Source organism: Chelonia mydas, chromosome 14 (genome assembly GCF_015237465.2).
Source record: "Chelonia mydas isolate rCheMyd1 chromosome 14, rCheMyd1.pri.v2, whole genome shotgun sequence".
NCBI classification, from domain to species: Eukaryota; Metazoa; Chordata; order Testudines; family Cheloniidae; genus Chelonia; species Chelonia mydas.
This window is the reverse complement of record NC_051254.2, coordinates 24,134,791-24,148,216: the sequence shown is the minus strand read 5'-3', so window position 1 is coordinate 24,148,216 and position 13,426 is coordinate 24,134,791. Positions and strand designations below refer to the sequence as shown.

Here is a 13,426-nt window from a genome sequence, read left to right as displayed (position 1 = left end):
CATGAAAAGCAAGGGGGTGAGCAGCTCAGTCATTCAACACCACATCTACACTCCTCTCATCAACTCCCTTTCTTGGTCTCAGCTCCCTTCCTTCTACCCCATCTGACCATGTTTTGTGATTATATGATCATGTGCTTCGATCGGAACCATAGAGGGGGACTTTCAGAGATCACACAGTACACAGTTCTGTACACAGGTTTGTACTGGTGTGTGGCAGAAGTGACCTATGGGATCAGATTGCCAGTGATGGCTGGGAGATGCCCTCTATAATGTTTAGAGTTCAATTTTATGATTGTTCTTTTTCATGGATCACAACAAACCAGCATAGAAATTAACCATCTCTCTGCAATGGTGGCTAGGGGAGGTTATGGTGCTTGGCTGCCCATTGGACCCAGGAACCCAGGCTCTGCAGCAGGGCTGGGAGCCAATGGAGGGGGCCCAGGATCTTCTGGCTTTGCCCTTCTCTCTAGACCTGTTTCCCAACTCCACTCAGACCTCTGTACCTCCCGCATCCTACTCATTCCACACATTAACTGAACCTCCCTTTGCCCATGCCCTCACCACGTAGGTCCCTCTCTCGCCCCTTTTAAGCCTGGCAGCTGAATCCCAGTCCAACAGGCTTCCTGAGGGCACTGTCGGACTGAGGGCCCCATCTAATGAACACAGGAGCCTGGTCAGAGGGAGCAGCTGCCTCCATAGCCGAGCTATGAATCGCTGACAACTTGGACTCCAGTCCCCCTTCTGCATGCCTTCTCCATTACCCTTGTTACCAGCAGGGGCTGGGGGCAAATGGAAGTGAATAGAGAGGGGGAAAGCTGGAGTCCACCTTGTCAAAGACCCCCAATCTGCAACTCTGCTCCAGAGATGGCTGCCCCTGCAGCATCAGAGAACAGAAACAGCTGGTCCATCTGAGCAGTGTTTTCATCTTACCTTGGTGTAGCTCAGTTAGGATCCCCTGAATGACATAAAGAGCTCTGCGTGCTGTATTTGAAATTGAAAAAGTGGGCTACATTTGAGATGTTGTTAATGTGTGAGCACACATGTATGAAGTCTGTGGGTTCTGTAGTTGTTTAGCTGACAAAATTGGAACTATTCCCAAAAGGGAGAAGTTTTCACTATTTCCAACGTAAAGTTAGTGAATATTTTTCTTTAAAAAACTTACATGCGAAATTCAATTGTCCTTTGAAGAGTCACTTTGCCAAATTCAATCATTTACTATGAAATGCCAGAATTTTAGCCCTGCTTATGTATAAATCTCAATGAAATCTTAACTTTAGGCTCTCTAAGGGCAAGATCCTGATCCCATTTACACTGGTTTTACACCAACATGATTTGGGAGTGACTCACAATTTACACTGGTGTGGTAGAGCTCAGAACCAAGGTTATAGCTAAATAATATTCTTGTATATTATGAAGCAGTGAAAATGCAAATGAGTTAAACTGGCAAATCAACAGAGAAATGAAGAGAGTCTCTGTGAGATCATCACAGACTAGGCTTGTTCATGACTATGCTGGACAGTGGTAGGAAAACACTAAACTCACAACTAAAATGCTACTAGCCCTGGGGTGGAACACAAATAGCTGTGTAACAGTGACCAACACCACTGTATAACAATGTAAGAAAGGAAGTGAAAATTGAAACTATTAGTGGAGTTTGTCAGCAGAGTGCAATTACTTTGGATGGAACATGACCAGGATACCAGGGCTAATAGCCTCTCTCTCACAGAAAAATGCCCTGGGCTACTTAATGACCACAGATGGCTATAAGACTTTGGATTTGCATCTCATCAGCGTAATAGTGGCTCCAGCAGCACTGTCCCCAGGAGCATTCTGGAGTAGTGTGTGTGTGCTGAGTCAGAGAGAACACTGCCACCTACTGTACCAGCACCACGACTTCCTGCCGTACCTACCTTTTCCTTGGATACACCTGTCAAAATATTAACCCACCAGATCCCTACCTAGCTCGGGAGAGCCAAAAGGAACACAGCACAAGGTGGCACGGCTGAAGGAAGTGACAGATGTCTAGACAAGATACTCAAAGCAACTGAAAAACAATGTCCCTCCACAGAAGAGCAACTAAGTACGAGAGATAAACCAAGAAGAGGAGGAGAAAGGGAATAGCAGACTTTCCAAGAAACTTCAGGGTTATGAAAACTGCACGATTTACACTTAGGCCCAGATCCAGAAAGGTATTTAGGCTCCTTACCTCCACTGAAATCAATGGAGGTAAGGAGTCTAAATACCTTTTTGGATCTGGGCCTAAGCTCATACCTGATTGAATGTTCAGAAGACAGGTGTCTATACTGTGCTCGTACAGTAGACCTGCAAGGGCATAAGAGTAACTGTGCATGCAGAATATGCAGCTCCATGACTCAGAAGGTATTAGCATGTATGAACATATGTTTGCAGCAAATATCTGCTTGCATATTTTGTGTACACAACTTAGGGGTGTGAAAATAGGATCTATCATGGCAAAGAAAACGAGGCTTATTCAAAAGAAAACTCTTTCTTATGCTGCCATGATAGGTAAGAGAAGATTCAAAAGTCACCCAGAATTAGAAAAGATATTTTAAAAGGCTTCTGGTCTCCAAAGGGTCAGAGATCAATTAGTAGTTAAGAACTTGAGGAGTCCGCTATACCAGAGGAAACATCATGATCGGAAACCAAAGCTGAACTTGAATCCATTGTTACCTGGTGATCAGCTATTAGCAGTAGAGAATGGTAATTAGAAATCAGGTAATTTATAAACTAAATTGGATTCAAAGGTCTATATAGCAGTCAAGAACAGGAGAAACTGCACATTCAAAGCTTTCATACAGGTTATCACTGAAGAAAACAAAGTGGCGTCAGGGTCCTGAATAATACTGGAGTCAGGAACTTGGCCTTTGAGAACAACTACAATAAATGATGCTACATCTGGGAGAAGTTCAGGAAGAGAGACTGCAGTTAACTAACTTCCACTACGGAACTTGAGCTCGATTCTTCAGAATGCTTCAGCAGAGGAGAAAGCATGGCAAACAGTAGTCACTGGAGGTGCAAACTGTGACCAGAGACTGTGGGTAGCTATTTAAAGTCTCCTAGAGGCAGAATGAAAAACTACTCATATGTGGACACATGCACAAACACACACATATATGGGGCCTGATTCTGATTTCCATTTTTTTTTAACTCAACACTTAATTCCACTGACTTTCCTGGAGATCATTCTGTTTTAAACTGGTCTAACAAAGTTCAGAAGTAGGCCTATAGCTGCATTTCATCTACTACTGTGCAAGTGTGAGAGAGCAAAGTTATATTTACTGAGGTGAAATGTAACAGGGTTCACACTGAGTGACAATCTTTACCTTTCTTTGTTTAAGGAAGCAGTGATTTCTGGCTGATATACCATTTTCTTTAGAAAAAGGATGGGACACTGAAACCCTAATGTTCCTTTAAGGGTGGGGCTTTGGAGTGAGCAGCTGGGACTGGGCAATTCTGAATAGGCAGCTGGAGAATGAGAGGACTGGACTAAGTGTAGTGAGGGCAGTCGGACCCTTTGGAGAAGAAGGAAATCCAGGCACCATCAGTGAGAAACAGTTAGTAGGAAGCAGGACAGAGTGTGCATAAGAGACATTTGGATGAGTCAGATAAATGAGACACAGAAGAGGAGAATGTGGGATGAGCAGAGCATAAAAAGAACTCAGTGGAAAGAGGAAGAAAAGAGCAGAAGTGACAGAGAAATAAAATCAGCTGGACAATCCACCTGAAAAGATGAGTGTTCTTAACGCTCTTTCATTGCTCTGGGGAGATGCCTGGCTTGAAGTGCTGCTCCCCTGATGTTGACTAAAGAACCACATACAAAACCCTTGTCCTTCAACTGTCAGGGTACAGATAACTGGACATTGGATGTGAACCAATCCTGGCTTGGGTTTTGCAAAACCAACCCTGTGAGTACTTTTACCCATCTCACCTATTGATTAGCTACAGGTCTTGAAAAATCCATCTGCCTACTCACTAGTGGTTTCCCTGACAAGCATGGAGGCTTAAGCCATCAAGCAGGATGTAAGAATTAGGAGAATTCTCTAACCCATCATTTCCTCATGAAGAAAACCTTCCAAATGTGAACCAACTCTGATATGATAGAGTGCAGTCTTCCTGAATCTGAAGACAGGAAGCCCCAGTGCCTCTGATGTTGCTCAGAGCTTTGCCTCAAAGCAGACAAGTTAAATTGACAAGAGAGTGGTTCATTTCACTGTGGTTCCTGCTGCTGCTACTTGGGACAGCTATAAAAACAGCCACTGGATTTATCTATGGAAAGGAGGATGCAAAAACCAGAGGTGGGGAGAGATAGAGTAGTAGAAACATCTCCCTCTTCCATCCTTGTACCAGCCAAGATGACATGGGAGATGGGTAGAGTAGTCACAATCCTATGCTCTTCCAGTAGCAGCAGGCTCTTGAGTTACTATTCAATGCGTGCAGTTAGAATGGAATAAATCTTCAAATTTATCAGATATGTAGTAGCCAGAGGTGGATATGAAAGATGGAGCCTCCAAGCAGGATCCAGTGCTAGCACCTTGGTAGAAGTCCCAGCAGTCTCCCTTCTTCTCAGCAGTTGGGGGAAGCAGCGAGAGCAGATCTGGGCTTCTTATCAAGGTATGGACTTTGCTGGAACCCCAATGCAACCATAACCACCCTTGTCTTTCTTATCTGGCTCTGGCTAATGGAGGAGGTGCTTTAGTCCGCAGGGTACCAGTCTGGTAAATTTCTCAGACCGGGCCACAGAAATATAGTTTTCACACTGTCCCTGAAGCAATGAGTGGAGCAGTTACTTCTGCTGAACGCTAAATAGGAGTCACGGGGCAATACTACTAGTATTGAATTATTTAGGTACTGCAACATGGGGATTTGGGGTCTTGACTCCCAGAAGAGGAGATTCTGGGTCATCCACATATGCCACAGATTCTGGCTTTTAAAAACAACAACTGAGCTTCCTATTTTATTGTCATTGAGGATTCTGTAACTGGCTCTCTTAATTTAAATGAGGACACGGCCATATGTAATTTAAAAATGCCCATGTAGAAAGAAACTGCCATCACTCCGCACATGTGTTTGCAGGGAAATGCAAGAGAAAATACTGGTTAGTCAAAAATGTTAGAAATCAGCAGCAGTTTATATCTAGAGCACACCATGCATTAGTGATGACTGCATAACTCCAGAGTGGTGAAGTGAGACCAAGCCACAAGTCAGTTGTTCATGGTTAGGCAGAAAGATTTTAAAAAATTCTAAAAGTCAACTCATTTGAAATAGTCCAACTGTTTCCACAGCTTTGGGTGTATTTTAGCTTCTGATTATCAAACCATCCAGACACGTTATTTTTACAAATCAGCCATAATGTTGTCATTGTTCTTGCTTATTTGAAAACCACAGAGGCACCACTAATACTTTATAGGTATCATCCTATAAAACAAGACCAAATTTTCAGTTGTGAGATGCACATGCATATAGCCCAATGAAGAGTCAGCCGCTTGTTTCCTATGGTAGTGATGCATGCATAAACCAGCCACTCTATCCAAAGCCACACATAAGCCTGATACCTACGGAAAAGCTTCTTCTAAATGGGCTAATGCTGCTGCTGGAAAAGATAGCTGAGAACTTTCTCACACCGCTCTGTTAAACCACCCTCTGTAGCTTTTCATTGCAAATTGTATTTTAGGGTTTGATCGTAAAATACAATTTGATCCTGTTGAAATCAATGGGAATCTTGTAATTGACTTCAGTGGGGCAGGATTGGGCCCATCTTGAGCTTTTTCTGGGAATGTTCTGATTTCTGTTTAAATTGCCATTCACCTCACTCGGAAGATTTTGGTGGGATGCACACCCTAATATTTAATGTACACTGACATCCGTCCAGTGCATTATTCCAGATGTGAAACACAACTCATATTGACATGGCCCCAAATGTATATATATACCTGACCACACTGTTTTTTTCTCACCATTCCCATCATTCAGCTGTAGTTCTCAGGGACAAAGGGTGCACAGTTCTATTCTATAAATTTACATTATGTTTAGGATGCAAACAGCAAAATTCCATAGACCATGCATCCCTATCAGTCGGAGATATGCTTCATAATATTTAAACCCATGTGCCATGTTAATCAAATTTAGGTTAAACATCTATGAGAGGTATCATCTTTATCAGCTACCACATTATAATAATAAAAGTCAAACAGTTCTTTAAAATGCACTGGAAATCAAGCTTTTCAAGCACTCAGTCTGCCATTCATACCCCTCATCCACACACAGGTGATTCATTTTTACCAGTACTTATCTAAATAAAGCAAAGGAGGCATCAAAGGAATGGAAATGACAAGAATAACTTAGACAAGTCTAGCAGCACTGCCTATTATTCCAATGGGTACAGGAGTACACTAGCAAAAATAACGTCGGGGGAAGCGTTGGATTTCAAAACACCTCCAGTTAGTGGGAAGATAGACCATTATTGGGGCCCAACTCCACACCCCCTAAAGGAAAGGGGACTCATTAATGGGAGTTATGCCCTACACTTATTAATTGCAGATTGCTTCAGCTGGCATAAAGAGGCATAGCTGTGCTGAAGCCAAAGGAGAGACGCAATTTGCTGCAGTTGATGATCTAGTCCTCCTGGAAACAAATACACAGCACAAGAATCGAGTCCTGATGCGACTGCTTTTGGAACCCCTTTACTGTACAGACACAAATCACCAAAGTTGAACAATTAGAACCAAAGGATCTGTGCTCAAATTCAGACACTGCAACTTACTTAATAATGCAAAGCTTTTCCTTTCAGCAGACAAGGTTTTGGCTGGGGGCTCCTCAGCGGGTGTTAATCAGGATAGCTCTGTTGGCTTCACTGGGGCTGTGGCAATGTACACCAGCTGAGATTTGGATCTCAGAATTTGTGTATGAGAGACAGTTAGAGACAGAAGATATATTTTATTTTAAACTCCTATCAAATACAGAACTCCTCTTTGTGCCGCTTTACTTTTTTCTCCCTCTGCGTAAGAAGCTAAAATTTCCACTCCCCAAACTATGTGGTTCACATTTTTATTTCAGCTTTTAAAATGTGGTCAGGGTTTTTTGATAAACGCAGTAAATGAATTTTTAATTAAGATGATTTAAATTAAGCATTATCTGCCAAAGACACTTGCTTCTTCCCATGAGAGTGTGTTCCAATGCATTTTTCAGAAGTACTGTCCCATTGTTTTCAAGTTTATATTTGGGAACTCTAGGAACATGCAACATTCCAACATTAGACAACATTTTAAGGTACTAGCACACCAGAAATTGAAGTCAGCTAGGGACATTCCATAAGGAAAAGTGACATGGAAATCTGACCTTTATATTTCCAAATGGACTTATATTAGGCACCACCCCAACGTATTAAATTTGTCTCCTACAGTTTCTCTATTAAAAGCATTAAGTATGTCATATTTTAAAATAAAAATGACACTAAGATACCTCCCTAACATCCCCCCCCCCCCCCCCAGCACACAGGGCCTGTAGCTTGAGTTATTTGGAAAATCCCTTGACACTGTTTGCCCCCACATGCTATTTTGGCATCTCTGTCAGGGGGATTTGCTAAGAGGCAAAGTGCGAACAGGCCAGTTGTTGCTTTTGTAACTTCTCACTTTAATGTCCCAACAATGTACCTGACCAGAGGCTCGGGACAGTGTAGGGACCAGGGGGAGAATTCTCCAGTGGCCCAGCCAGAGAATTTGGGCTTGGCTGTTTGGAGCCTACTGTACCCTAGAATGTGAGTGTGAGAGAGTGCAGAGAAAGGCACAGGGCCAGAGGGAGAGAAGATGAGCCATGGAGAGACCTGCAGGGTGGAGAGGACAGGAGAGGCTGAGCCTGTGTGCAGGAGGCTCAGGGCACTGGACTTTGCAGCCAGGGGCCTGGCTGAGTAGTACCTGGGGGGAACTGTCCAGCAGCCCGGGTGCTGAATGGCAAGCAGATGGGAGTGGGATGAGTGGAAGCAGGGAGGAGGGTGCCCTAGGGCAGAGGGCTGTGGGTCCCCCAAAGGGCAAAGAGTGCCTCACACCCGAGTGCGTTCATCCGCTGGGGCACATGGAAGGGTGGGAAGTGGGGAGTAGGAGGTCTCCCCTTCCCCATGGCTGTCTCACTGCCTCCCTCCCCTGTGCATGTTCATCCTCCAGAGAGGGCAGGGAGTCCTGGCGGGGCGGGGGTGCGTATCAGTGGGAGCATCTCTGACCTGCAGATGTTCAACCCCAGGGCAGGCTGGGGGGCTTAGGATAAATGTATCCCAGCTCGGGGGTATCCCGGAGGCGGTGGAGAAGAGTGGTACCTTTGGCCTGGGGTCTCACCTCTGGATGATCATCTCTGGGGTACGCTTTGTGGGGGAGGCCGTGGGGTGGGTTCCCCATATAGCTGGTGAGCGGGTTCTCAACTGTGGATGATCATCTCCAGGGTGAGTTTGGGGAAGGGGTGTCCCAGAGGGGGTAGGCTGTGTGTATGTGTGAGTTAAGGGTGTCCCAGAGGGGGGCATCCTGGAGGAGTCAGGCTGTGGGAGGGCACTCCCCTGTGGATGTTCATCTCCCAGGGTGGACTATGTGGGGAGCTACAGGGTGTCCCAGCGGGGATGGACTGTGTAGGAGGTTGGGGGCTGTCCGGGTGGGGGGGGTTGGCTGTTTGCGGGGCTAGGGGGTGTTCTGGAGGGAGCAGGCTGTGAGGGAGGCTGGGGGAGTGTCCCATGGGGGTCTCACCTCTGGGTGTTCATCACCCAGGGTGGGCTGTGTGGCACTGTCCTGGAGGGGCAGGTGGGGTATCCCAGATGGGATCTCACCTGTGGATGTTCGTCTCCCAGGGTGGGCTGCATGGGTGCCAGGGGTGTCTTGGAGGGATGTCCCAGCGTTGGAGGGGATGTCCCGGAGACCTCTCACCTGTAGATGTTCATCTCCAGGGGTACACTGTGTGGGGACTGGGGGTCTTCCGGAGGGGTGTTCCATAGAGGGCAGCCTGGGGGAGGGGGGGTGGAAACAGAGGGTGTCCCGGACGGGGCGGGTGGCGGGCTCTCCCCTGTAGATGTTCATCTCCCGGGGCGGGCTGTGTGGGGACTGGGGGTGTCCCGGAGGGGGCGGGCTGCGGAGGGTGGGGGATTGAGGGGTGTCCCGGGCCGGCGGGCTCTCACCTGTGGATGTTCATCTCCCGGGGCGGGCGCCGCGCCTTGTCGTAGGCCACCTTGGCGAAGACGCCGGCCACCAGCACGAAGGCCACGGCGCCGCAGGAGATGTAGACCGTGGCGTTGGTGCTGTCCTTGGCCGGGTCGTACTTGTCGGGCTGGCTGCCGTCGGGCGGCGCGGGGCGCAGGCCGGGCGTGGTGATCCAGCCGGGGCTCTGGTAGTTGCGGCACTGGCCCTGGTCGAGCTTCTCGGCGCGCTTGTTGCAGCAGAAGCGGTAGTAGCAGGTGCCGCAGCAGTAGCGGAACCCGCTCTGGCTGTTGTTGCACTCGAACTCCTTGTCCCACTGCCCGCTCACGTCGTAGTAGCCCCAGCACGTCTCGTGCGCCGGGCCCGGGGCCGCCCCGCCGCCGCCCCCGCTCACCGCGCTGGGCGCCGCCGCCGCCCCGGGCCGGGCCAGCGTCTGGTTCAGCTCCTTGGGCGGGCGGGGCGGCCGGCGGGCCGCGCCCTGCGTCCGGTTGCCCTTGGCCCGGGGGGGCCCCGCGGCGGGCGCGGCCAGCAGCAGGGCCAGCAGCTGCAGGGCCAGCAGCAGCAGCGGCAGGCGGCCCATGGCGGGGAGCGGGGCGGCGCGGGCCGGTCGGCGGGCGGAGCGGGCGGAGCGATCAGGGGCCCCGGCGCCGCCGCCCCATGGGGGGCCCCGGGCACAGCAGGTGCCGCCGCCCGGCCTCGGCGCTTCACGGGCGGGCGCCAGGCTCTGACGCCCCGCTCTGGAGAAGCCCCTTCATCCCGGCAGGAAGCGAGAGGCGCTGGCCGGAGCCCTGGCCGGCTGCTCGGCGGAGATCGGCGCGTCCAGTCCCGGCCGCTGCTCCTCGGGCCACGGGCTGGGGAGAGATGGGAGAGGGGGTCAGGCCGGGGGAGGTGGAAAGTCAGAGCCTGGGGAGCGGAGAGAGAGGGGATGGGGGGTGGTCGGAGACCGGGATCTGCGGGTCCGGGAGGGAGCTGGGGAGTCAGAGACCGGGGAGTTGGTGATTTGGGGAGCCGGGAACCGGGGGAACCCGTTGAGCATCTGGGAAGCTACAAGGGGGAAAGAGCGCAGAGAACAGGAGCTGTCACCACGGGGCACCCAGGGGATGAGGGGGGACCCAGCCGTGCCCCAGCGAGGATTCCGCACTACGGAGAGGGGTTTGCGGGATGGGGGGTTTCAGAGCGGGGACAGGGGGGTGCTAGAGGCCGGGGGAGCTGATGGGTGCAGAGACCGGGGGAGGCAGGGGCCGGGGCCAAAGGCAGCCGAGGTGTGAGGGGCAGGAGGGTGCTGTGGTGGGTAGGGGAGGGTGAGCGGGGGCAGAAGGCGGGGGGAGGCAGGGCAGGCAGCAGGGGTAGTTAGCGGTAGCTGGGGGTAAGGGCGGGGGTTGTTACGGGACAGGGGGAGGCGGCAGAAACCGGTGCCCGAGGCGCTGGGCTCGGCAGCGCAGGGGGAGGATGCCCGACCGGGGGATCCCCCGGCTCGCCGCCCCCGGGCGCCCCGCATTGCCCCTGCCAGCCGCGGAGGCAGGCTCCGCTCCCCCGGCCCCCCTGCAGCCCGCCCGGGCAGAGCCCGCGCCCCGCTTACCATGCCGCCCGGAGAGGACTGCAGCGGGCTCGGCTCGGCGGCGAGTGGCGCGGGGAGCGGGCGGCTGCCTGCGCTACAGGCGGGAGCCGAGCCGAGCGCCCAGCCTTAGGTCCGCCCACCGCTGCCAGGCTCGCTCCTGACATCACTCCGGGCCCGCGTCACCGGCACACGGGGCGCTGCTTAATAAACATGGGCCCAGGTGCGGCGGCCGGGCCGGGGCAGCGCGCGCCCCGGGGGTCCCCTGCCCGGGCTCTGGGCTCCCGTCGGGGCCGGAGGCGGGCGAGCGGCAGCCGTCCCGGCAGAGCGGTGTCAGGGCAGCCCAAGGCTCCCGGTGAGCGGCTGGGGCTGCCTGGCCCCAGGGGCTGGCCCGGGGTCGGGGCTGTGCAGCGCTGGGAAGGCTGGAGAGGGCACGTGGGGAGAGATATCCACGCGCACCCGGGGCTTGCGCTGACCATCTGGGCATGGGAGGAGGGGCCGGGGCTGGACTGGAGCCCGCAGTGACCCCCTGGGCTGGAGGGACTATCCCGAGACCTAGCCACGCTGCACAGGACAGGGTCTTGCACACCCGTGCCCAGCCAACCAGAGCAGGGAGGCTGTGAGCACAGCGCTGACAGGAGGTTGTGAGGGGATGGGGTGGCTGGCAGTTACCAGTCACTGGAGGTCATTCCCCATTGGGGCTGGGTGGGACCCTCCGCCCCTTGCTGGTTTGGTTCCCGATGGACAGGCCTCCACACAGCAATGTGTTGGCAACCTCAGCTGGAAGGCCAGGGGTTGAATGGAGGTGGGGACTGTGCTATGGGCTTCCCCTAGTCATAGTGCAGGGGGCGGGGGTGGGGGGGGCACTGCTGGGAGAAGCTCAGATTGCTCCTGACCTTGTTCTGTGAGGGCACTTACTGGGGGGTTGCCAGCACTAAACTCCTTTCATTTCAAACCATTATTGGCTCAGTGGATTTCTGTTCTGACAGGAGCCAATGTCTTTACTGGTCTAGTGGGAGCCTTCCCAAGCCAACCCGTATTACTAGATTTATCCATCATAGTGAGAGAGCCCTTAGTGCCAGTGGAAATGCTGGATTGACAGCTCGGGGTACCGATGGCCTCAGAATAGGTGTGACATGGGCAGTGGCAGCAACTCAAGCTTCCCCACCGTCACCCATCAGTTAGTGTCATCCTGGCTAGAGAGGGGCAGGGAAGGGGGCGGTGTTTATGTGTGACACAGGAATGCGGTGCCCATGCCCTTCTGTGCTTGGCTTGGCTTCTGAGATTGCTAAGAAGGGCCCCAAATATGGTTTTGTGCTGGAGAAACCTGCCCTTGGGGAATGTGAATTGAATCCATACAGGCCATTGCACAGCAATCACGACTGTGACCAAGGCAGATACTTAGAGGTGAGAGGGTTTGTATCCTATTTCCATCCCTAGGAGCCATCCAGGCCCCTCCTCAGAATTTGCTCTGACTAGGTCATTGACATTGTGCCTGTACCAAAAGTTGACATTTCCCTCCATGGAAAATTAACTGAGACACCTTTAAAATGTTTTCTTAAGATGCAAAAGAAATCAGCAGCTTTAAGGACACTCAGAGGACACTGGAGAGGATCATAACAAAGAGAAACACAGTGTATAGTGGAACGGAAGTGCTTTCCCGAGAGTTATACACAAGTAATCTGTCCTCTGTTGGAGAGAAGGAGGAAGAGAATGGTGAGAGAGAGGGGTGAATGCTTAGAAAAAGTCCAGAATGTTCATTCCCCATGGCCTCATACTTTATACGCAGGGCCTTACCAAATTCACGGCCGTGAAATCTGGTCTTCCCTGTGAAATCTGGTCTTTTGTGTACTTCTACCCTATACTATACAGAGACGGGTGTTTCTCAAACTGGGGGTCCTGACCCAAACGAGGGTTGTGGGGGAGTTACACAGTTATTGTGCGGAGGGGTCATAGTGTTGCCAACCTTACTTTTGCGCTGCCTTCAGAGTTGGGTGGTCAGAGAATGGCAGCTGCTGGCCAGGCGCCCACCTCTGAAGGCAGCACCCTGCCAGCAGCAGTGCAGAAGTAAGGTTGGCAATACTATACCGTGCCACCCTTACTTCTGCATCGTTGCCTTCAGAGCTGGGCGGCCGGAGAGTGGCACTGCTGGCTGAGGGCCCAGCTCTGCAGGCTGCAGCGCAGAAGTAAGGGTGGCAATACCATACCATGCCATCCTTACTTCTGCACTGCTGCTGGGGGCAGCACGGCCTTCAGAGTTGGTCTCCCAGCCAGCATTTGCTGCTCTCCAGCCACTCAGCTCTGACGGCAGCACCGCCGCCAGCTGCAGCACAGAGTAAGGGTGGCAGGAGGCGCGATACCCCTACAATAACTTTGTAACACCCCCACAACACCCTTTTGGGTCAGAACTCCTACAGTTAGAACACCATGACATTTCAGATTGAAATATCTGAAATCATGAGATTTATGATTTTTAAAGTCCTATGACTGTGAATTTGGTAGGGCCCAATTTATATGTCATGTCCCCTGAGCATCATGGGTGTGTAACATCCACGGATCGGAGGGTAGCATTTTACACCCACGTTGCACAGTTGTCAAGGTTTATACGGGATATAAGGCCATGGAGAATCAGGCTCTGAATCTCGCACTACCTCTGCTACAGGGTTGAGATGAGTATTATAGA

General features: G+C 51.5%; 1 protein-coding gene across 3 annotated transcripts in view; it reads right to left on the bottom strand.

The window, feature by feature from the left end:
- The window catches only part of SHISA6 (shisa family member 6), a 378,854-nt gene extending 367,946 nt beyond the window's left edge, over positions 1–10,908 (bottom strand). For all 3 annotated transcript variants that reach the window (XM_043528411.1, XM_037914391.2, XM_043528412.1), the window contains exons 1-2: positions 10,768–10,908; positions 9,170–10,039 (exon numbers count right to left, since the gene is read on the bottom strand). In XM_043528411.1, the coding sequence (XP_043384346.1) occupies positions 9,170–9,768 (599 nt within the window). In that variant the 5' untranslated portion in view covers positions 9,769–10,039; positions 10,768–10,908. The remainder of the gene's footprint in view (positions 1–9,169; positions 10,040–10,767) is intronic.
- Between the last annotated feature and the right edge of the window lie 2,518 nt (positions 10,909–13,426).